Source organism: Salvelinus namaycush, chromosome 28, assembly GCF_016432855.1.
Source record: "Salvelinus namaycush isolate Seneca chromosome 28, SaNama_1.0, whole genome shotgun sequence".
NCBI classification, from domain to species: Eukaryota; Metazoa; Chordata; class Actinopteri; order Salmoniformes; family Salmonidae; genus Salvelinus; species Salvelinus namaycush.
Window position 1 is genome coordinate 25,573,670 of NC_052334.1, and position 24,519 is coordinate 25,598,188.

Here is a 24,519-nt window from a genome sequence, read left to right on the forward strand (position 1 = left end):
ATAGAATTGCAAGAAAATGTGCTTTAAAACCGCAAAATCCTCTTTGCACCCTGTGACTAAAGGTGTAGAATTGCAGTAAATAAGCTTTAAGCCTGCAAAATTCTCTCTACCAACAAGAGGCATGAACAGTTTGTGTCATGAACAGTGCTTGTGTATATAGAAATAGACGTGTGCGTGGGGGGCAGTGAAAAAGTTTGGCAGTAAAAACATAGAAGGCCTAGTATAAGCGTAGGGTACTATGAGTCTCACATGGTCAAGAACGTAAATATAAGTTTGCATCATCTCCACTGTTGTTTAAGTCCAATCCCTGACATAAGAGCTTGAGTGTGACTTCAGCATGTGGCAGGGGGGGTATTAGTGATTTGTATTTGACATTTGTATCTTATAGTTATTGAGAAATAATTGATTGAAGTTGGAATATTTGTGACATTATAGCCTTACCCAAGCCTCCTTTAAGACTTCATAATGTTTCATCTGTAGGTGCTACAAAGCAAAAGTTGGAGTCATATGAAGCTTTACCGCTCGCTCTGTAATATGAGTAGTATTTTGATTTCAATAACATGCATTAATTTATGAATATAGACAAATATAAACATACATATTGAAAATATTAATGTTTTGATTTGGCACATTTTTCAATATTTTGTTAAACATAATATACTCTATGGGCATATCAAAGTTCCTGAGTGGGATTTTTGCCAGTTTAACAGTTATGGCCCATTTTCTACAGAGAAATTGGCATAATAGGCAATGCACCCAAACACAGCCTTCTTTTTACTTGTATCATTGCACATCCTGCAGATTACCAACAGAGGGCAACCATTTTGAATCAATTTTCACGTTAACTTTGTTGGTAATGCTTACAAATTGGATCATAACTTTAATAGTAGAAGAGATCCCACACTGAAACTTTGATATCTTCGATATATATTGAGTATATTTGCCAAATCTACAATTTTCTATATTAATGTTTATATTTTTCAATATTCATAAATGTATGATTATAATACTACTCATGTTACAGAGCGAGTGGTAAAGCTTCATATGACTCCAACTTTTGCTTTGTAACCAACAGATGAAACATTTTGGACTCTTAAAGGAGGCCTAAAGGAGGCGCTTTTCATTACAGGTAGAATCTCAAAGTAGCTTTAAAAATCAAATAAACCAAATACAATTTAGCAAAACAAATGTAAGGGATCTGGCAGTTTTTGGGCGATGGTCTTCCACAGCTTTAGGTGATAGGCAGTTCAGAAAGGTAGTATCTTAAGAGGAGGGAGCATAGATGGTACAGTCAGTCAGGGAGGTAGAGACACCTAATAGATAGGCCCCGGAGCTCTTCACCGTGCACCTCGTTGTCTTTTCAAAAGTCACAGCTGCTCCTCCATAGGTAGGCTGGATTGTCCACTACTAAAATGTAGCACCCACCTGGGTGATCCTTCAGCGACTGTCAAAGCGCCAGTAAGACCACCACAAATCAGCAAAGGTCTGCATCCCCTCACAACGCAGAACACTTCCCTGGTGCAGGGGGCCAAAAAGCTGATGCTGTTGATCTGGTGTTGCTCCATTATTCAAATCATATTAGCTAGCTGGCTAGCTAGCTAGCCAAGCCAAATATAAACTGACTTGCCATAATCAAGGCCAAAATATCACAAATATTCCAGCTTCAATGAATTATTTCTCAATTATGCTTTAAAATACAAATGTCAAATATATGTCAACAATCCTTCCTCCAAAGCATGCTTCTATGGATTACATTTAGTGAGAAAAAAAATCATGGTCTTTTTTGGTTCTAGTTCTGTGTTTACAATAGCCCATGCATTTACTGACACTCTAACAACTGTCAAGCAGTATGCCAATGTTGTTAGTGGTTCATTAACATACAGTTGAAGTCGGAAGTTTACATACACAGGTTGGAGTCATGAAAACTCGCTTTTCAACCACTCCACAAATTTCTTGTTGACTAACTATAGTTTTGGCAAGTCGTTTAGGACATCTACTTTGTGCATGACACAAGTAATTTTTCCAACAATTGTTTACAGACAGATTATTTCACTTATAATTCACTGTATCACAATTCCAGTGGGTCAGAAGTGTACATACACTAAGTTAACTGTGCCTTTAAACAGCTTGGAAAATTCCAGAAAATGATGTCATGGCTTTAGAAGCTTCTGAGTCAATTGGAGGTGTACCTGTGGATGTATTTCAAGGCCTACCTTCAAACTCAGTGCCTCTTTGCTTGACATCATGGGAAAATCAAAAGAAATCAGCCAGGACCTCAGAAAAAAATTGTAGACTTACACAAGTCTAGTTCATCCTTGGGAGCAATTTCCAAATACCTGAAGGTACCACGTTCATCTGTACCAACAATAGTACGCAAGTATAAACACCGTGGGACCAGGCATCCATCATACCGCTCAGGAAGGAGACGCGTTCTGTCTTCTAGAGATGAACGTACTTTGGTGCGAAAAGTGCAAATCAATCCCAGAACAACAGCAAAGGACATTGTGAAGATGCTGGAGGAAACAGGTACAGAAGTATCTATATCCACAGTAAAACGAGTCCTATATCGACATAACCTGAAAGGCCGCTCAGCAAGGCAGAAGCCACTGCTCCAAAACCTCCATAAAAAAACAAACTACGGTTTGCAACTGCACATGGGGACAAAGATCGTACTTTTTGGAGAAATGTGCTCTGGTCTGATGAAACAAAAATAGAACTGTTTGGCCATAATGACCATTGTTATGTTTGGAGGAAAAAGGGGGAGGCTTGCAAGCTGAAGAACACCATCCCAACCGTGAAGCACGGGGGTGGCAGCATCATGTTGTGGGGGTGCTTTGCTGCAGGAGGGACTGGTGCACTTCACAAAATAGATGGGATCATGAGGGAGTAAAATGATGTGGATATATTGAAGCAACATCTCAAGACATCAGTCAGGAAGTTAAAGCTTGGTCATAAATGGGTCTTCCAAATAGACAATGACCCCAAGCATACTTCCAAAGTTGTGGCAAAATGGCTTAAGGACAATAAAGTCAAGGTATTGGAGTGGCCATCACAAAGCCCTGACCTCAATCCTATAGAAAATGTGTGGGCAGACCTGAAAAAGTGTGTGCGAGCAAGGAGGCCTACAAACCTGACTCAGTTACACCAGCTCTGTCAGGAGGAATAGGCCAAAATTCACCCAACTTATTGTGGGAAGCTTGTGGAAGGCTACCTGAAGCGTTTGACCCAGGTTAAACAGTTTAAAGGCAATGCTACCAAATACTAATTGAGTGTATTCAACTGTAGGACTGTTTAAACGCCTTACTTAACATTTTAGTGTGTATATTTGTTTTTTGATATGCAAAGCAGGGAAGCACTGGAAGTTATTTTAAATATGTCATATGTGTTTTCTTTTATGCCTCAAATCAAATTTTTTGTGCCTTGGTTATGATCCCTTTTTCCAAGCTTTGTTTTATATGTATGTAGGTGTGAGGGGAGGAGTCATTGAATGATCATGTATTTTTGTCTCCCTCACTCACAGTTGGGCATTGCCATTGGCTTCCTGGTGCCACCCATCCTCGTGCCAAATGTTGACAATATAGAAGAGCTGGCATACCACATCAGCATCATGTTCTACATCACTGCTGGAGTGGCCACCATGATCTTCATCCTCGTGGTCTTCAGTAAGTCCTGAGGGAAAATGGACAGTCTTATACACAGTACATCCTGTGGCTAACACATAGAGTTGGCCAGTAGAGTCACTCCTTCCTAAACTCATCCAAATTATAACGTATAACTCTTTCAGTCATTATGAACCTTGAGGTGTTGAATTCATTATAATGTCAATATGAGGGGCCAGTATTACCTCTCCCCTAACATTGTCGATGTCACAACAACTCATAGTTAACTCTCGGTAGAGGACAAATAGAGCCTCAGTTCATAACCTTGTGCCGAAGAGATTTGGTTTCTGACTTGCTTCATTGTAAGATTATTTAAACGGGGACACATAGCTCTGCTATGGCAGTTGGAATACAATTACATTGCACCATTGCATCTCTGAGGCTTACCATTGGGTCTGCAGTTCTGTAGTCTTCTGTCCTGGATATCTATTTGTCCCTGGCTGTCATGTTCTCCTGGCAGTGTTGGTGGATAGGTCAGCAGTCTTAGGGATTAGTGTGTGTTGAGATGTGCTCTGAACAGACCACCTAACGTCTCTTCACTCACTCGCTGTGGCAGGGCTGCAATCGCTGTAATTGACCGAGATCCCTTTAGTTGTGATATTAAAACGGAGTAGGGACGTTGAGCGGTATTATATAGAATCATTCCTTTGCCCCCCCCCCCCCCCTAGTATCTGTTTAATGACTGACACTTTCTCAGAGTGATGACATGGTAGGATAGATAGAGAAGTATTCACATGAGTCACATGAACTTCAGTAACCTATGTTTGTCCAGTGTTCATGACTTCTGCAATTACCCTCAGTTAAAACTGCTGAACTGCCTTTTTAAAGTAGTTTTGTTTCATCACACAAACCAGGTCATCTCACTTCTGTTTTGGGGCCTCCCATGTTTTGTTGAAAGAGGCACATTGGGCAAGCTTAGACATGGAACCTGGCCTTAGAAGAAGAACAGGGATTCACTGCCTGACCTGCCATTTTTTATATTTTCTTGACTATTGGGAAATAAAACTCTCCTCCGGTGTCAGCAGACAGTATTGAGTAGCGACTTAAGGAATTGATCAAAGTGAACACGGGATAAGACAAGGCCCTTTCTATCTCCCCAGACTGCTCTGTGGGAAAACAGAAGCATGTTTACAGCCTGTAGCCCTCTAGTTCTGGATCAGTAAACCAGATCATCTTCCAAGAAAATTCAGAGACAACCTATGCCTCTCTTGGCACGGTCCGCTGGATCCAACCCATGGCAACTTCACCCTGATCACATAATTAACCCGGCCACACCCTCTGCCCCCCCCCTCCCCCAACATGCCAACATTCAGGCTACTGACAATCCCAGTGGAGAATCTTTTGCTGCACTTTCACACTCAACCAAATGAAACTGGAGCCAGGGGGGAGGATGTGAGCAGATACTGTAGAGATCACACACATGTTCGCAGCTAAGTGGTTGATCTCACCTCAAACTGTTACTGTATTTATCTTGTGACTCTGTATTCAAGATTTCTTTATTCTGAGAACAAAGCTGATACATAATGTATGTTCAGTCTGTAAGTCTTAAAAAAACAGGAATCTGTTTCTCAAAGGCGCTGAGAGATATTTGATGTCAGTTATCAATTGTGCTTGTATAAAGGTGTGGTTAATCAAACAGGTAAGGTAGGTCACAGTGTGCTGATATGGTGGCTGTACTGTATGTGTCACCCATCTGTGGTTAGGACTCACTGTGAGCTGGATGCTGTAAGATGCATTATCTCATACCTATTGAAGCCCTCTGTTATCAGATATCTTACAGGACTCAGCTATCTATTGAAGCCCTCTGTTAGCTCAGTCCTGTAAGATATCTGATATCTATTGAAGCCCTCTGTTAGCTGGGTGCTATAAGGTATCTGAGGCCTATTGAAGCCCTCTGTTAGCTGGGTGCTGTAAGATATCTGAGGCCTATTGATTGAAGCCTTCTGTTAGCTGAGTCCTATAAGATATCTGGTGCCTATTGAAGCCCTCTGTTAGCCTGGTGCTGTAAGATATCTGATACCTATTGAAGCCCTCTGTTAGCTGAGTCCTGTAAGATATATGATACCTATTGAAGCCCTCTGTTAGCTGAGTCCTGTAAGATATATGATACCTATTGAAGCCCTCTGTTAGCTGAGTCCTGTAAGATATATGATGCCTATTGAAGCCCTCTGTTAGCTGAGTCCTGTAAGATATCTGATGCCTATTGAAATCCTCTGTTAGCCTGGTGCTGTAAGATATTTGAAGCCTATTGAAGCCCTCTGTTAGCCTGGTGCTGTAAGTTATTTGAAGCCTATTGAAGCCCTCTGTTAGCTGTACAGATAGGTGGAGTAGAGGCTAGTTGGTGTGTGGGTCTACTCTATGAACTCCTGCCCCAGTGAGCTGATCTCTCCTCCACTTCTCAGACTGAATGTTGGAGCTGATCTCTCCTCCACTTCTCAGACTGAACGTTGGAGCTGATCTCTCCTCCACTTCTCAGACTGAATGTTGGAGCTGATCTCTCCTCCACTTCTCAGACTGAATGTTGGAGCTGATCTCTCCTCCACTTCTCAGACTGAATGTTGGAAATGATCTCTCCTCCACTTCTCAGACTGAATGTTGGAGCTGATCTCTCCTCCACTTCTCAGACTGAATGTTGGAGCTGATCTCTCCTCCACTTCTCAGACTGAACGTTGGAACTGATCTCTCCTCCACTTCTTAGACTGAATGTTGGAGCTGATCTCTCCTCCACTTCTCAGACTGAACGTTGGAGCTGATCTCTCCTCCACTTCTCAGACTGAACGTTGGAGCTGATCTCTCCTCCACTTCTGAGACTGAACATTGGAGCTGGACTCTCCAGCGTGACTATTGTTGAATCACTGACTGACTGACTGACTCACTGACGCACCAGGGGCATGGAGGAAGAGAGGGACCCTGATAGGGCAAACAGTTACTGGTGCATTTCATCTCTCCCGTCTTCAGGTGAATTCTCAGACACTCATCTTTCTTTCTCTCTCTTTCTCTCTTGCTCTTTTAGAGATAGGCCTGGTTTGTTGCCTTGGCTGTGCTGTACTGAACTAGCTGGATGTAACTTTGGCCCCTCCTGTCCTATAGTCCCCCAACCCAAAGCTTTTTGACTGCCCGTGACTGCCCTGACTCCTACTGAGCTCAGGTGTCTGTGTTGATTGATAGAAGCACATATGGAGGGATGTTAGAGGTCATGGGATGGCCATTGCCCTTTCACTAATTTGTTGCTATCACCAGCTTATTTGAGTGACTGCTGCTAGTTTTTCTTGGGAGGAGAAACGAGGGGGAGGATTGACTTGTGGTTGGATCCAATTTTAACATAGTCTTTTAAAGGGCTCTGACAGTTGTGCAACTTCAGAATCTACATCCAACCCTTTTCTAATATACTTTGGGTGTGTCTAGATAATGTATATTGAGAACACAAATTTAAGTGTGTCTATGATTGGTGTTGTTTGTGAAATATTTGTATAGGAATGAATGGTCCAGTGTTACAGGAATTGCATACAAACTTCTACACTACAGTATATCAGCAATATTACATTATTATTATTACCGGTTCTGTATCTGTGTTCAACAGTGTTCCAAGAGAAGCCGGAAATCCCTCCCACCCTGGCTCAGGTCCAGGCCAGGAGCATCCCTCCAGAAGATTACTCCTACATGGCTTCTATCCTGAGACTGCTGCGTAACCTACCCTTCATGCTCCTCGTCATCAGCTATGGTGGGTCGTATTCACCCTTCATCACTCTCCAACCACACCCATGTCTACCAGCATGTTTGTTCTCCTATTATTTGAGAAAACAGAAGTTACATAAGGCTGGCCAGATCAAAGCTTGTTGTGTTGGTGATGCCCCAGACCTCATCTCATAAACACACACACATGGCCTCACAGCAGAATTCCCCCTATTCGAAGTACACTGTGCATTATCCTGCAGTCTCTACTGTGTGTCCCCTGAATGAGTTCAAGTAAGGTGAACTCACAAGCGTAAATATGAACAACGTGGATGCTGTTGCATCATCACAGTGACAGGTGAATGAAAACATGTACACAACATCAGAATATAACCATCTGAAGATAACATCTGTTAGGGGCTTAAAGCCAGATCAATAGCTCATTATCAGTTTGTGCTTAGAGATGTGAATATATCTCTCATTATGTTTTTGTATCCAGCACAGAGTACATATTTGTACATCAAACGGTCTTTTTGAGGATTTTAGGTTTATTGTCAGATTCTTAGGGTTGAAAGGTCACAGTCCTTGTAGTTAATGGTTAACTTATTGAAGATTTGCAATGGTAGCGTTACTAGTCCATAAAAGTATTGCCTCGGGTCAGCTTAGCCTGATTAAATTTTAACTGAATTATTGGCTGCCTTGGCTGTGCCATCTCAATATAAACAATGACATAAATGCTAGAGTTGAACTATTACATATGTCATGCCCTTTAGCTGTTTGGAAATATTAAGTTTTACTTTTTTAAATGTTATTTGATATTAACATTGTTTACCCTTTGATGTGGCAAATAAGGATTTTCAGGAACAAGACAACAAACCTTAAGGGCAAAGCTGTCCAAACCAATTAAATATTGAGTGACACACCACCGTTTATGTCAAAGTCAAATATTCTCTCCTTTGTAGTAGAAGACTGGCTAAGGGCCAGGTATGGGTTCCATTAGGACAGGGCCAGTGAAACCCAAATACAGCGTCCCATCTGGATCCCCCTGCTTTCCCTGCAGGCCTCAGACTAAATAAAGACCTGCTCCTCTGCAGACTACAGCTCCTGTAAAATACAGCTCTGTCTCAGAGTGCAGAAACAAAACTAACATGTGTCCTTATGTTTTCTGCAGGGCTGAATGTCGGTTGTTTCTATGCTGTTTCCACATTGCTGAACCGGATGATTATTGAGCATTATCCAGTAAGTCTCACCTGAATCTTATCACAACAAAACCAACCTACTGTAGTCTGCATAAGTCCCTCCGTGGTCATGACCTTCAGTTATATCCTCACTTACTGTATTCAAGGAAGATCTTGAGATGTTACCTTCCCAATAAGTAAAACATTTAATTGTGTAGTCTATAATTAAGGGTCTTTTCTAGACTAAAGACACAATTCTATAGCCCCGAAAAAGATGACTGGGGTATAAGAGAACTAGTATCAAGTTCTAGTAGCAAGTAGGCTCACCCCAGATAAGATAACTGAAAGGCGTGAGAGGGTCAGGATGTCCAATTTGACTGCAGAAAGACCAATTCAGTCATTTTAACCTCCACAGGGTGAAGAGTTGAATGCTGGAAGAATTGGCCTCACCATTGTCATTGCGGGGATGGTGGGGTCCCTCATATGTGGGATCTGGTTGGACAAGACCAAAACCTACAAGTAAGATACTCTTAGGAACACTTGAGAGTACACAATACTTTACTAAAATTACACGTTATTGCATACAGCATTATGCTCCTAGATACAATAGCTTTTTTGTGTGACTGATCACTGAATGGCAAGTCCGGCCCGAGCCTTTTGGGCCCTAAGCGAGATTTGGTTGGGGTGCGTCACCTCGCTGGGAAAACATTTTTGTGCCCCCCCCAATGTTACAGTTTTAACGCAAGTTTTATGCAATTCTATACATTTTGACATGGAGCGGAGCAAAAAATGGTACGTTTAACAGCTAAATTCCTGCAATTATACACATTTTGCCATAACTTATGCCATGATAAAATTATATCTGAATGAGAGTGACAAACAAAATCAATGTGGGCCCCCTGGAGGTCAGGGCCCCTGGGCATGTGCCCTGGTATAAGGCCATGATTAATAGATAGCTGGCAAGACAAACTTACCAATCAAATGATTTTCTCTGCAATGGCTATTGAGTGACTGACATAACAAGATAAAAACTGCTGATGCACAAGCACATTTCGAAATTGCACTTTGTCTATTCAAGGAACAGTAAGTTGAGGCCCTGACTGAGTTCCTAAAAAAAACACAACGATTTGGTTAGGGACCCTCTAGTGGCCGCGTGGCCCTAAGCGACCACTTATGCCCAGGGCTCAGTGGCCCTTCCTTAGTACTAAGTAACTAAATAAGGTTACATGCACAGTCCCCAACTTAGACACATACACATTGTAATAGTGCAGCTGTAGCTGGTTGCTGACAAGGCCACTGGTTAATCTTTTGTCTGATGACACCAGAAAATCCCAGTAATTGGCTTTATAATCCTTTCAAGTTTTTTCGTCACGCTCTCTGATCAAATCAGTCAAGCTCTGTGTTGGAAGAGGTCCAGTAACTGCTGATGAGTGAGTTAATAAGATAAGAGCTGTTAAGGTCCCACTGCTCATCTCTTTGAGAACCTTTGCCCTTTTTAAATAGTGATTAAAATGTGATTTGCCTTGCGTACAGATAACTATTGTGTACAGATAAAGACTAGTGCATACAGTAGCCAGATTCACTGTATCTACTTAATCTTACTCTACATATAATATCTCAATCATATCCTTCATTAAAAAAACTATCCATAGCATAGGTTGACAAGGTAACAATCAGTAATGTTGTGTTACACTCTTGAGCTCCGGGCTATGAAAACAGTAAACCGAATATGACCTTGGATGGGCTGGGCTCTTGCTTCTCTCATTAGCCACTCTAAAGGAGGCACTTTCTGCATGAATGTCTTTTAAAGCTCTCATTCAAAGGCAGGCGTCTAGGCAGATTAGTTATTTTTGTTGGAAGTGGAAACCAATGAGGTTCTGGAGGAACTAAGCGTTGTATCTGATGCCTCTCCCTGCATATCCAAGCTGACAAGTTTTATCTATGAATCCTCTCAGCTGAAGTACTGGCCTGTTGGAATTGAGGCTCCATAGAGAATGCCTGAGAGGAAGTCTCTATCCTTTTAAATGCATCTAAATACAGATGTAGATCGTAAGGGAAAGGGGGATACCTAGTCAGTTGTACAACTGAATGCATTCAACTGAAATGTGTCTTCCGCATTTAACCCCATTTTACTGAATCAGAAAGGTGCGGGGGGCTGTCTTAATCAACATCCACGTCATCGGCAGCCGGGGAACAGTGGCTGACATTTTAAAGTGGAAATTACAAACTTTAGAAGCCTTTTTAAACCTTGAATACACTACACGTTTACAATTCCTGCTGTGTAGGAAAATTCTAAGTAACAAAAGAGTGATCAAATTAAGATGTAGAGGTTATTAATGCAGTCATTCAGACATCTGCACAGACAATGTCCAATTCTGTTTAATCTCCTTTCTATTTGTTTTGGTCAAATAACACAGGCCCTTGTTTCTCACCACAGAGCAGCCATTCATCAAACACCTGACCTGATCATGAACAAACAATGAATCAACTATGTAGTTCAATTGTAGGTGTTACACAACTCTACACATCAGGGAATGCTATAACAACAGCAGTGGCAGTACCAAGTGTTTACATGCCAACCTAGCCCCCAAACTCCTGCTTCATCCCCAGCAGACAGTTATCTAATCGTAGGACTAATCGTAGCAAAACATGCTCAACATTTAATTGTCCAACAAGATATTGTAGCCTGTAGCTTTTGCGACTCCAGGAGAAGAGGAATAGTGGAGAGGCTTGCGTAATTGTGCATCTGGAAAAGAGAGGCTATATGTAGCTGAAGAAGCTCATTCATATGAACTCATTTGTTGGCTAAATATTAGGCCTAATACTGCAGTACATGTATAATCACCAGCCAATGTGATCACACCATTGCACGCTTTCTCTCCTTTCAAACTCACCGCCAGTTATTTTGGCAGAAGACAGATAAACTACAAATCGCTAGTAGGCTAAGTTAGAAAAGTATGCATGTTAACCCATAATTTAGGAGCTAGATATAAGGGCTTTAAAAATGTAGCTCTCAAAGTCAAGAAAAAAAGATGCAATGGCAGATACAATGTGTTTCCCCATGAATTTCTGTGACAATAGACAAGAACAGCTCAAGGACAGAACTACATACATTTACATGGAGAGAATACATGCATTAAAAGCATTTCTGTGAAGCTTTGATAAGTTTGATGTCTGACAACAATAGAATGTTCATTATTTAATGCGTTCCAAAGCTGCTAAGATAAAAGGCAACGTTTTGTACTGAGGTGTTAGCGAGACTTAAGCATAATACCGCATTCATGACTACCTTGGTTGGTGGAAATAAAAGTACAGGCTTTGTGACCGCAATACCTTTCAAATATAAAGGAAAGGTTTATAAAAGTTGACGGCATGGTAAAGTTGGCAACTTTCCATCTTAGTATGAAAGGGATATATAACACATGTTATGAGGGTGAAAATTGTTTCCCCAAATTCTTCACATGCCATTCGAATAAATCGAGCCAAAGCAGTCAACCCAGATTTCTGTTATTGATGCTCCCTTCCTCATACCTCCATGTGTGTGAGAGACAAAGGACTAAGTTGTATTAACAACAATAGCTGAGTGGAGCAATGTTTCATGCGTGGTTGTACAGGAAGAGCTTCACCAAAGTAAGCCTGTTGGTGTAGGCCAGAATGTGCCAGTTTTAATAAGGGGGTCTTAGATGGTCAGGATTCTTGTTTTTCCTCTCATAGAGGATGGGATTGGAGGTGTTGACAGTGAAGCCACAGCCAGCCTTACTGAACAGTTCTGCATGCTAGTTCAGAACCTGGATGGGTTACTGGTGCTGTATGTAGGCCTACCACAGATTGTTGAGGACTGGGACTTTTCTGAAGTGCTTTGTGAAACTTATGTAAAAGCAATATCCAGATAAGATGAATACATTGCAGACTCATTCAAATCCCATATGGGATATGCAGCTATGTTGACGTGTCCGTGAGAAATGCAGCAAATCAAACTGCTTATGAAAATATAGTTAGTACATTTCTGTTTACACAAGCATACAGTACATTTCATACAGGCAAAATCCAAGAAAAATAAACATATATTATTATTTTCCTCTCTCCCCAGACAGACTACCCTGGCTGTATATCTTCTGTCCTTCGTGGGAATGGTGGTCTATGCCTTCACCCTCAACTTAGGCCACCTATGGGTGGTGTTTGTAACATCGGGGGCTCTAGGGTAAGAGTGAACAAACACTGTGACCATACACAATGATGTTGCTATTCCACCTTTAGCATGTCAGTTGTAATGTGGGGTGGACTAGGTTTCCTGCCCTGGTCACACCGCAGGAACACTGCATGCTATTTACATTGCAAACTGCCTCCTTGTTCTTTAAACAGCCACTCTGTGGGAAGAGGCAGACAATATCTTACAATGCTAATGTTAAGACTGTTTAAGGTCAAGTGTAGTGGGAGACAAGCCCATGATTCTGTGCAACATTAATTATTTTCCTCTGGAGTTGAATAAGTATTTTATTATTTGTTAACTGATGTACAGTGGGGCAAAAAAGTATTTAGTCAGCCACCAATTGTGCAAGTTCTCACACTTAAAAAGATGAGAGAGGCATGTAATTTTCATCATAGGTACACTTCAACTATGACAGACAAAATGAGAAAAAAAAATCCAGAAAATCACATTGTAGGATTTTTAATGAATTTATTTGCAAATTATGGTGGAAAATAAGTATTTGGTCACCTACAAACAAGCAAGATTTCTGGCTCTCACAGACCTTCTTTAAGAGGCTCCTCTGTCCTCCACTCGTTACCTGTATTAATGGCACCTGTTTGAACTTGTTATCAGTATAAAAGACACCTGTCCACAACCTCAAACAGTCACACTCCAAACTCCACTATGGCCAAGACCAAAGAGCTGTCAAAGGACACCAGAAACAAAATTGTAGACCTGCACCAGGCTGGGAAGACTGAATCTGCAATAGGTAAGCAGCTTGGTTTGAAGAAATCAACTGTGGGAGCAATTATTAGGAAATGGAAGACATACAAGACCACTGATAATCTCCCTCGATCTGGGGCTCCACGCAAGATCTCACCCCGTGGGGTCAAAATGATCACAAGAACGGTGAGCAAAAATCCCAGAACCACACGGGGGGACCTAGTGAATGACCTGCAGAGAGCTGGGACCAAAGTAACAAAGCCTACCATCAGTAACACACTACGCCGCCAGGGACTCAAATCCTGCAGTGCCAGACGTGTCCCCCTGCTTAAGCCAGTACATGTCCAGGCCCGTCTGAAGTTTGCTAGAGAGCATTTGGATGATCCAGAAGAAGATTGGGAGAATGTCATATGGTCAGATGAAACCAAAATAGAACTTTTTGTTAAAAACTCAACTCGTAGTGTTTGGAGGACAAAGAATGCTGAGTTGCATCCAAAGAACACCATACCTACTGTGAAGCATGGGGGTGGAAACATCATGCTTTGGGGCTGTTTTTCTGCAAAGGGACCAGGACGACTGATCCGTGTAAAGGAAAGAATTAATGGGGCCATGTATCGTGAGATTTTGAGTGAAAATCTCCTTCCATCAGCAAGGGCATTGAAGATGAAACGTGGCTGGGTATTTCAGCATGACAATGATCCCAAACACACCGCCCGGGCAACGAAGGAGTGGCTTCGTAAGAAGCATTTCAAGGTCCTGGAGTGGCCTAGCCAGTCTCCAGATCTCAACCCCATAGAAAATCTTTGGAGGGAGTTGAAAGTCCGTGTTGCCCAGCAACAGCCCCAAAACATCACTGCTCTAGAGGAGATCTGCATGGAGGAATGGGCCAAAATACCAGCAACAGTGTGTGAAAACCTTGTGAAGAGTTACAGAAAACGTTTGACCTCTGTCATTGCCAACAAAGGGTATATAACAAAGTATTGAGATAAACTTTTGTTATTGACCAAATACTTATTTTCCACCATAATTTGAAAATAATTTCATTAAAAATCCTACAATGTGATTTTCTGGATTTTTTTTCTCGCATTTTGTCTGTCATAGTTGAAGTGTACCTATGATGAAAATTACAGGCCTCATCTTTTTAAGTGGGAGAACTTGCACAATTGGTGGCTGACTAAATACTTTTTTGCCCCACTGTATAAAGGAGATGAACAAGAGCTGAAGGTTTTAAAGGGTCTGCTAGAGTAATGCCCTCAGAGGAGATTTGGCTGTGGAGTAGATTTTTTTAAATTTCTCTCAGCAGGCATGAAATGTTAAGTGCTGCTCTTTAGTTTGAGTAAAAACAACACTGAATAACCTCATGTCTTCAGGTTCTTCATGACTGGGTACCTGCCGCTTGGCTTTGAGTTTGCTGTGGAGCTGACCTTCCCAGAGTGTGAGGGCACCTCCTCAGGCCTGCTCAACTGTTCAGCTCAGGTAACAGGGATCATACTTTGGGATAATATTCACCATTGAAATAGTACATCTAGGTTTGTTGTATGCATGAAGTCTATGTATGAACTTAATGCATTTTATGCACGCTTTGACAATAACAACATAGTCCCGGGTGTGAGGGCTGCCACCGACCCAGAAGATTGGGTGGTCTCGCTCTCCAAGGCCGACGTGAGTCCAGTCTGTAATCCACCTCAATGGGGCTGCAGTGGAGCAGATCGAGAGCTTAAAGTGTCCAAATCACTAAACTTAAAATGGTCCACACACAGTTGTGAAGAAGGCCCTCAAATCCTCAAAGTTCTACAGCTGAACCATTGAGAGCATCATGACTGGCTGTATCACAGCTTGGTATGGCAATAGCACCGCCCTCGATCGCATGGACAACCCAGTACATTACTGGGGCCGAGCTCCCTGCCATCCAGGACCTCTATATCAGGCTGTGTGAAAGGAAGGCCCGGAAAAAAGTTAGACTCCAACCACCCAAGCCATAGAAGGTTCTCTCTGCTTACGCACAGCAAGCGGTACCGGTGTATCAAGTCTGACACCAATAGGCTCCTGAACAGCTTCTATCCCCAAGCTATAAGACTGCTAAATAGCTAACAAAATGGTTACACATAACATCTGAGTTGACCGTCATATTTAATTCTTATTTTTGCACTCTCTATGCACACTCACAGGGTTCTACACACTATGCACCTTGATACTCCAACACACATACATACGCTCTCTCCATAATATGCACATACCTTTACATTTCATACCAACTCTACACACCCACTCACATACACTCATCATATATGCTGCTACTACTCTGTTTATCATATATCCTGATGCCTAGTCACCTCACCTTACCCCTATACATATCTACCTCTCTCCATCCAGTATCCCTGCACATTGTAAATATGGTACTGGAACTGACTCTGTATATAGTATGCTTACTTGTGTTATTTTTTTTGTTCAATTTTGTTATTTTTAGTATTACATTGTTGGGGTTAGAGCTTGCAAGAAAGGCATTTCACTGTACTTGTGCATGTGACATTAAAACTTGAAACTTGATTGTGTTTAGAGATGATCAACTCTCATGTTCACTCCCCTCATTCTTCCAGATATTTGGGATCATATTCACCATCGGTCAAGGGAAGATCATAGAGCACTTTGGAACGTTCGCTGGGAACATCTTTCTCTGTGTCTTCCTCCTCATGGGCACTATTATGACAGGTAGTTTGCTTACCCACTACACACATTATAGCCCTATTTTGCAATAACAGAACAGCTTTACGGTAGATTGAACATTGGACTCCTCTGCCTGCAGTTGTTATAATGAAGCACAGTGTCCTGTTATGTGATCCACATTATATGGGGCTGTAGGAACGCATGACTCCTCAAATAATTGCAGTCAGTTGCACAGATTTTGCGTAACAGCCTTATCTAGGATTCATTATGGAGTAATGATGCCCTCTAGTGGGTCATAGTGACCATAATTTCTCTTCACAGGAAAAAGTTAACACATTTTCTACATACAGTAGTACATTTCCCACATTGTTTCCGAGGCGATACATTCCTGAATATTAATACTATATATGACCCATGCATTCCTGAATATGAATGCTATATATGACCCTGAATATGTTTCTGAGTAGTGCCTTACCTCATCTATATGTCACAGCATTCATCAAGTCTGACCTCCGACGGCAAAAGGCCAACCATCTGGCTGAGACACAGGCGGAAAGTGTAAGTATATCTGTTTCTGCTATTTGGTGTCAGCGGTAGGATCTCTGCGTTCCAGTTAAAAGGGATGTGATCTGTTGGATATTTCCCATGGCTGATGCTCCATTCAATGGACTATGCTGGCTGTCTGGCTTCTTCTCTGGTGTGGGTTCCTCTTGCTTGCTGTGGAGTGGACACAGGGGTCACAGGCATCAGACACCACCATGCTTTTCCTCAGCTCTCGGAAAACAACCTAGCTGTTTCTGAAAACATGACTTTGCACCCGCTGTCAGCTCTCCAACTAGCTGTATTTGATTACATGCCTTGCTGGTGTTTGATACAAAAACATGCTTGAGAAGTTTCTGTTTCATTCGACATGCAAGACAAAGATCATGCATGACCTTTTGTCACAGATTATTATGGCTGCAGAGTTGTAGGAATCTAGAGGTATCACACAATATCATTGTGGTTTATCTAGAGTATAGAACTACAATGATGCAGCCACCTTTTATTTAACTAGGCAAGTCAGTTAAGAACAAATTCGTATTTTACAATGCCGGCCTACCCCGGCCAAACCCTCCCCTAACCCAGATGACGCTGGGCTAATTGTGCATCGCCCTATGGGACTGCCGATCACGGCCAGTTGTGATACATCCCGGGATCGAACCAGGGTCTGTAGTGACACCTCTAGCACTGAGATGCAGTGCCTTAGACCGCTGCGCCACTCGGGAGTATATTCATCAAAAGAGTGTACAATAGGCTATAGTAAAAAATACATCACATTTACTTTTTCAATTACTCTCACTTGGCAGCAAAATAAATCATACACCAATGGCTTGCTCACGCAAGAGAATGTAATTATGTATTTTTTTACTTTAATCATATAATAGATTCATAATAAACTTCAGGTTCAACTAACCATTGGCCAGTGATGTTCAGCTGTTGAAGATCAACTTTAAATCATTAACAAGACTATCATGCCTAACAAATCCCAAATCTCTGCTCAGCAACTATTCTTTCTATTATGAGAATATCGCTATCACTTATTTTATCTCAATGCAGGATGGGAGCTTTACTCACTTCATTTATGGAATACTACAATAATCCCATCAATACTTCTCTTAATATTTGAAACCAGTGCAATGTCCCTTGTCCCCAGTAACAGTGCCAAGAGAATTCAATAATTTTCTCTCCATTTAAAAAAAATTGGATGTTGAAAATGGAATGCTTGTTAGTCACAATAGGTAGCATTGTATTAGTTGAAAATATATCTTAGAACGTGTTTATAGCGTCTGAAGAGTCAAAAGACCATATTGCACAATTTGACTGTTTAATCCATAATCCTTTACAATTCCACTCCAGCTTTATGTCATATCCTTTCCATCCCCAGAAGAGTCCTCATTAAGAGAAGGCTCTCTCTAGAGGCAGGTAGACTGCTGGAGTTAAAATAAAGTGTTATGGGAGGGTCTGGAAAGGGCAGAGGGATTATGGTGATAGGGATGGTGGAGGAGCCCTCTTGCCCCTCTTGTGCGTGATTCCCCAGCCGTTGTTCCAGGCTGCAGATTCCCCGTCTCGGGTACAGGACTACGGGGCCACAACACCCAGCAGACCACAGGAGCAGCAATCCTGACATTAACTTCACTAAAACCCAAACACACACCTGCCAAGGTAGGGGTATCAAGTCTTTGAGTCTTATATCACACATGCAAAGTGCTGTACTGTACAAAATGCAATCATAAAGAGCACTCCTATTGGGGATGTGTTGAGAATTCCGATTGAAAGATAAAGACATAAAACACTAAATTCACTCAATCTTTACACATGTAACCCACTTCAGCAAGGTGAAAGGTCTTAAATAAAGACATGGCACCTGCTCTTTCTGTGAAAAGAGCAGTAACTTGGATTGAGAATGCCGTGTGGGACTTGCCAAAGCAGATGACAGGGATTGGTAAAGCATAAGGAGTCTCCAAGCAGGGTTGGGAGTTAATATCTGGATAGGGTACTGTGCTTCAATTACAATAATCAGTAAGACACGTTTTCTGTCAGCTAAGCAGTGACTGAGGAACTGAAGTTCTGTAAAATATTGTTGGAAATTAAGTGATCATGCCGAAGCTTTGTTGAAGTATGCTACTTGCAGCTTCAGTGTAATATTAGTGTGCTTTGAACTATTTGTCCTTCGGTTGATCATCCTTCTCAAAGCAAAGCCCTACTATATGAGCTGGTTGGAAAACAAAAGGGTGATGATTCTAAGTGTGGCACAGAGCTTTTAACTTCCTGTTTTAAGTTTAGCTAATAAACCCCTGAGGAAATATTTTGGTACCTTACAAAAAGGGTCAGGGGAATCAATCAGCTTTTTCTGTCTTCCAGAGAAAGATAATCATAAGTGTATACATTACATGTAAAATTTGGATTGATGTGTTTATTGCATGAAACACATATTGTTTTGATAACCTAAATACATTCTAGTGAAACCAAGTTACTTAAGTGCCTGTTTGTCTAATTTACACCATCAGCATACCACCCTGGATCCCACTGCTGGCTTGTCTCTGAAGCTAAGCAGGGTTGGTCCTGGTTGGTCTCTGGATGGGAGGCCAGATGGTGTTGGAAGGCCAGTAGGAGGCACTTTTTCCTCTGGTCTAAAACAAATATATCCCAATCCCCCAGTGCAGTGATTGGGGACATTGCCCTGTGTACGGTGACGCTTTTGGATGGGACATTAAACAGGTGTTCCGACTCTGTGGTCACTGTGGCACTTATCGTAATAGTAGGGGTGTTAATCCCGGTGTCCTGGATAAATTCCCAATCTGGCCCTCATACCATCCCCAGCTTCCAATTGGCTCATTCCTCTCCCCTGTAACTGTTCCCCTGGTCGTTGCTGTAAATGAGAATGTGTTCTCAGTCAACTTACCTGGTAAAATAAGGGTTAAATAAAATATGCTTTGTTTATAAATATTGAGACCCAATAAGATGTTCCGTTGTTAGTAAGCTCCACCTCAATAGAAATAACACAATTTAAAGTTTTAACATAGTACATGTAGTAATATATAATATTGGAACATCATGAGGAAAATCTGATTTCTAATAGTAATGTTTTGATTTGACAGAAACAGGCAGGCATCTCACCGCCAGATACACTGAAGGAGGTCAAGGTATAAGGAGGAATTCCAGTTGGACAGGTGTGAGAAGACAGCCCAGCACACACTGACATGTTTGAAAACTACCAAAGGATGTACACACAAACAGGAACAGATTCAATACATACACTAAAAAGCATGCTGCTTTCCCTTTACAAATGTGAAGGTGAGCACATGCACAAGTGATGAATTTGTACTTAATGTACTTAATTGAAACTATGACATGGAGGACGCCTCTGAGGAAGTCAGAGCCCAGGAATGTACTGTAGGCTGGGGTATGGACACCCTGCTTTGGCTTTAGTTCCAGTGACTGCTATTTCTACTGCCTAGCACAACTGGCTCCCCAGATCTACTCAAGCCATGCAGAAGAACTCACTTGGAACCTCACATGTTCTCCCTCTTTAGCAAATTACTCGACAGATAACGAGTTTGATTGTCAAGCACAAGCAGAAGTATTTCAAGTTGAATGACCTGTTAATTAATATTTAAGTGTCACTTTTTGAGAGTACGCTATGAATGGTTCATCTTTTCATTTTGTTTACCTTTGACTGTCTCCAATCTAAATCATGTAAATGTTGATGTCTGTGCATCCCGATATGAGCAGTATTGTGCTTTTTGTTTCCTGACATTTGACCAATACTATACCGTAACCAAACTTAACATTGCTAAATGTATTAATGTAACTGTTCTAGGTCCAGTCAAGCCAACTCACCTAGTGGTTTAACAGGATTTTGAGATTGCTATCTGCCAAATAGGATTACACAGAGATACTTCTAAGTACTACTGATAATGGTGAATAGGGTTGATACTGTGCCTGAGTATGTCTCAGAAGGAATCAACCTGCTTTAACCACATTCTTAGAATAAGTCAGAAACTTTGGGACTATTGTATTTAATGCTCTGCATTGACTTGCTTTAGAGCCTAAAACACTATGATAACAATGTGAGCACAAAATCATTAGCGTGGCAAGACAGACAATCCAATGGACTTGTCATTTTGCACGAGGTAGGCGAGTGTTGTATTTGTATGTATGATTCTTTTGGCCTGTATATTTGTTACTGAGAACTCTTTCATGCCATACTTAATGTTAATAGTGAGATTTAAGATTAAATTCCATAGTGCAGTGTTTCATCAGCTTTTTTTTGTTTTGAAGGATAATTTTATATACATCAAATGGTGATGTCATTTTTACTATTTCTCATATTCAGTAATGAACAACATAATTATAGTTTTGTAAAAATGTTTGTAGATGTTGTTTGGACAAAATGTCAGTGTGAACAATTGTACATGGTGAACTAAATGTAAAAAACATTTAAAAAAATGCTCAGTTATTTTATCAATGGATGTTATACCACACACAAAATCCAGTAACATACAGAAAGCACACCATCACTGAGCAGTTTAGAAATCAAGACAAAGGCCCAATGTTGAGAGAATCCATTCAAGTACTGTACATGGCACACACTGTTCATTTACATAAAATAATTCCAAATCCAGTCAACCCTACCACACATTAATCAAACCATTATTAATATACATAAAATCATCACTGTACATTTATGTAAATTACTGTACTGTACATGATGAAACATTGATCGACAATCCCTGTTCAATTGTCCATGCAAGAGTGAAACAGCTGTAGCCAAACTAGTATATTCTAGCACAGGTACAAATCACATAGGACAGGTACAAATGACCTGCAAAATAAACTCCAGTTATTGTATACCCCCTCTTAAAAGTTTAAAGCTATTGGACTTGTCTTTGTGTACATACAGTATAGTAAATAGGCCACTCATTATTCAAGAGAAGAAGTATACTATCCCACAGCTCTCTATTGCTGGGCAAAATGGCACAATGTATAACAAAAGTTTTCTGCAGCTTGGAATCAGTTCTGCTTCTTATGACGTACAGCCACCTCCTCCTGAGGCTCTGGAACACACTGGAACCCAATCAGCATTTCCACGATAGAGAAACCTGGAGAGGTGAGAGGATGGAATGGGGTTTCCTCTGCAATAACAGACACCAGCAGCACAAGCTCTGAGCAAATTATATCAGATGAAAAATGTTGTTGAGCGATGCACATTCTGTACCTGGTAGTTTGATGATTTACTAACACTGTGTTGTTACTGGTTATAACAAAACAAGCTCACTATTTGATCAGATGGGATTATAGAGCTGCAGTACTTACTCGCCACAATGAGAGGTGCCATAATGCCAATGGTCAGAGGTGCCGTTTTGTAGATGAAGGCTTCAGACAGGAAGTGTCCACAGGGTGATGTGATAGAGGCTGCAGAAGAGGAGAAAGATAACTTCCATAGAACATGAGTCATAGTTTATGCACTCACTACTGCATGAACAGACACAACAGTGCAGGTATGGAGGAAATCTTACGTTTTGTTCTGAATGTGCAGCGGATAATTGACGACAACAATGTCCAGATACCAAATGTTCTTGCTTGGAGGCTATTTACTGTAAAAGGAAGCAAAACCTAAATTAAATTCCCCGAAATTCCTTGCACCATGGAGCATACTGCTACTGTTAAGCTCCTGTAATGTAGACAAATCAATGTGTAACCCAGTCTTATATACAGGCATAATGACATAAACCTACAGGATATTTGTGGGATTGTATGGATAGACTCTACAGTACCCCATTCATAGACACTAACTGCTTTTGTGCCTATTGATGATAGCATCTTCGGGTCGGGGGAGTTGTGTGTGTTATGGGAGGGTCTGACGCTCTGAACGTTTAAAATGCATCGGTTTTGGAAACATAAGGAACCTATCTTTCACATCAGCAAGAAATAATTTTCAAAACAAACACACCTTAATAGTTAGTGTTCCCACAGCCATATCTTGATGTTACAGCGCTTGTTTACGGAAGAGAAGAAGACATAGGCAGCCACCTGTGCTAATTAGCAATCTAATGCGCGCCAAACACCTGTGTGTCAGCTAACTGGGGAGGAAGTGTAGTTCGTCAACTGGAGGCACCAACAATATGGACACGTGCAACGCTGCTAAAGTAAGTGTATATTTTTTATTTGAAAGATTCTTTCTCGCTGATATAAAAGATAAGGGCCAGATGTTTCGAAAACTGTTTAGAAAGCAATGATTATTGACATTTCTAAACGTTAAAACACCGCGACGGAATTTAAGTAACGCGCAGCCAACCGCTGAAACCCCTATAAGAATGTTTTTTGAGCGCTGGACTAAAGCAGCAGATGGGAAACTTACCCTGTGGGGGCAGGCTTTTCCCCTACCCAAGCAGCAACCGATTTGATTCCATTAATCAATTCCTTCACTGAATTATGATTTGATGTATCAGGTTTCTGCTTGGCTGGAGTAAAAGCCTGCACCCACACCGGCCCTTGCAGGGTAAGAGCATTCCAGTCATGAAGTGTAGAAACTACTCACCAAACTCTGGTGTCCCCGTGTAGAGTTTCTCAGAGAGGAAGCTGTGATCGCTGAAACTCTGGACGGTGTTTACCATGGCAATGACAGAGACACCATTACCTACCAACCAAATCCGCAGAACATTTAGAAAACGACTCATCCTTGCCTTCTGTGGGACGCACCTGCCAGACAAGTTGGCTGAGAATGAGGGACCGACAGCATTGCAGTGTGCAAAAGCTATCAAGAAAATAACAGCTTCATTCTGATTGCTATAGCCGGGATCAATGAATGCTACCTGACAGGTTGCAATAACTACCACGATCAAAGGATAGCTACTGTAGCTAGCAACTGTTAGTTGGCAACAACTATTGCTAGCTTGATAACCATGTGTCTAATTTACCTTCTAAAGTGTAGTTTATAGCTGGGGCATATCCAGATACGACAGTGATCGATGTCGAGATCACAGAGTCGAAATCAATAGGCATACAATGTTAACGTGTGAAAACAATGATAATGTTTTTGATATTGAGAATACTGTGTGAAGCTAGCTAGCTACTGTTGTTCAATAACTACTACCTGATATGGACATTCAATTAGGCTATTTAGAGAGCTCAAAAGATGTCTTGGTCAAATTGTCCCATTAATCTCTGGTAACGTAGTTGTTGGGTTCCGCATTATTTCGCTCACGCTCCTTCTTCTTCTGCAAACAAACGTTTAAAGTGTATGCCGCCACCTACTGTGCTGGAATTCACAAACTGCCCAATTCTGAACTACCATGTAAATTAAAAACCAAATAAATCCTTAACTTCTACCATACCCTCCCTCCTCCCCCAAAATCCTCCCAATGCCATTAAACTTTATATCATGCTGAAACACTCAGCATATCAATAACCATTTCAACAGTAACATATGTTACCCCCAATATCTCTTTTACCGTCTCCATAATAACCTTCAACCTTGCATTTCTGCTTTCCACAACCCGAGTCATATTGTTAACCTTACCAATAAAAGCTATAAATTCAACTTGATTAATTATCAAAGTGTCCTTTGACACCACACATTCATGAGCACAAGATTTCTGAACAGGCCTCGAAACCATGCCAGGACCATCCGAAGCACCAGCCTCGACAGTAGGTCCACTTACTACAGGTACTTCCATGTAAGCTCCATCGGTGCTAAACCTTCACATTGCTTCCACATTCACCGTAATTATGTGCCCCTCAACAATTGGCACATCCTTTCTTTCCTTTACACTGAGCAGCTACATGTCCTATTCTTTGGCATTTAAAACACTGCAGTGCAAATGGGACAAATTCTCTAACATTGAAGCTAAGGAATCCAAGCTGTACTTTTCCCGGGCAAGACTTTCTCAAG

At 41.4% G+C, this 24,519-nt stretch overlaps 1 protein-coding gene and 1 pseudogene across 2 annotated transcripts in view; one reads left to right on the plus strand and one right to left on the minus strand.

Moving 5' to 3' along the window:
- Positions 1–21,074, plus strand: part of LOC120023703 (feline leukemia virus subgroup C receptor-related protein 2-like) — a 29,001-nt gene extending 7,927 nt beyond the window's left edge. The window contains exons 2-11 of one of the 2 annotated variants that reach the window (XM_038967766.1): positions 3,521–3,662; positions 7,240–7,380; positions 8,503–8,570; positions 8,925–9,028; positions 12,600–12,710; positions 14,792–14,897; positions 16,019–16,130; positions 16,579–16,643; positions 18,175–18,287; positions 19,724–21,074. In XM_038967766.1, coding sequence (XP_038823694.1) covers positions 3,521–3,662; positions 7,240–7,380; positions 8,503–8,570; positions 8,925–9,028; positions 12,600–12,710; positions 14,792–14,897; positions 16,019–16,130; positions 16,579–16,643; positions 18,175–18,249 — 924 coding nt within the window. In that variant the 3' untranslated portion in view covers positions 18,250–18,287; positions 19,724–21,074. The remainder of the gene's footprint in view (positions 1–3,520; positions 3,663–7,239; positions 7,381–8,502; positions 8,571–8,924; positions 9,029–12,599; positions 12,711–14,791; positions 14,898–16,018; positions 16,131–16,578; positions 16,644–18,174; positions 18,288–19,723) is intronic. The other variant, XM_038967767.1, reaches the window with a different exon arrangement.
- A 564-nt stretch (positions 21,075–21,638) lies between these two features.
- LOC120023155 lies at positions 21,639–23,305 on the minus strand (annotated as a pseudogene).
- Between the last annotated feature and the right edge of the window lie 1,214 nt (positions 23,306–24,519).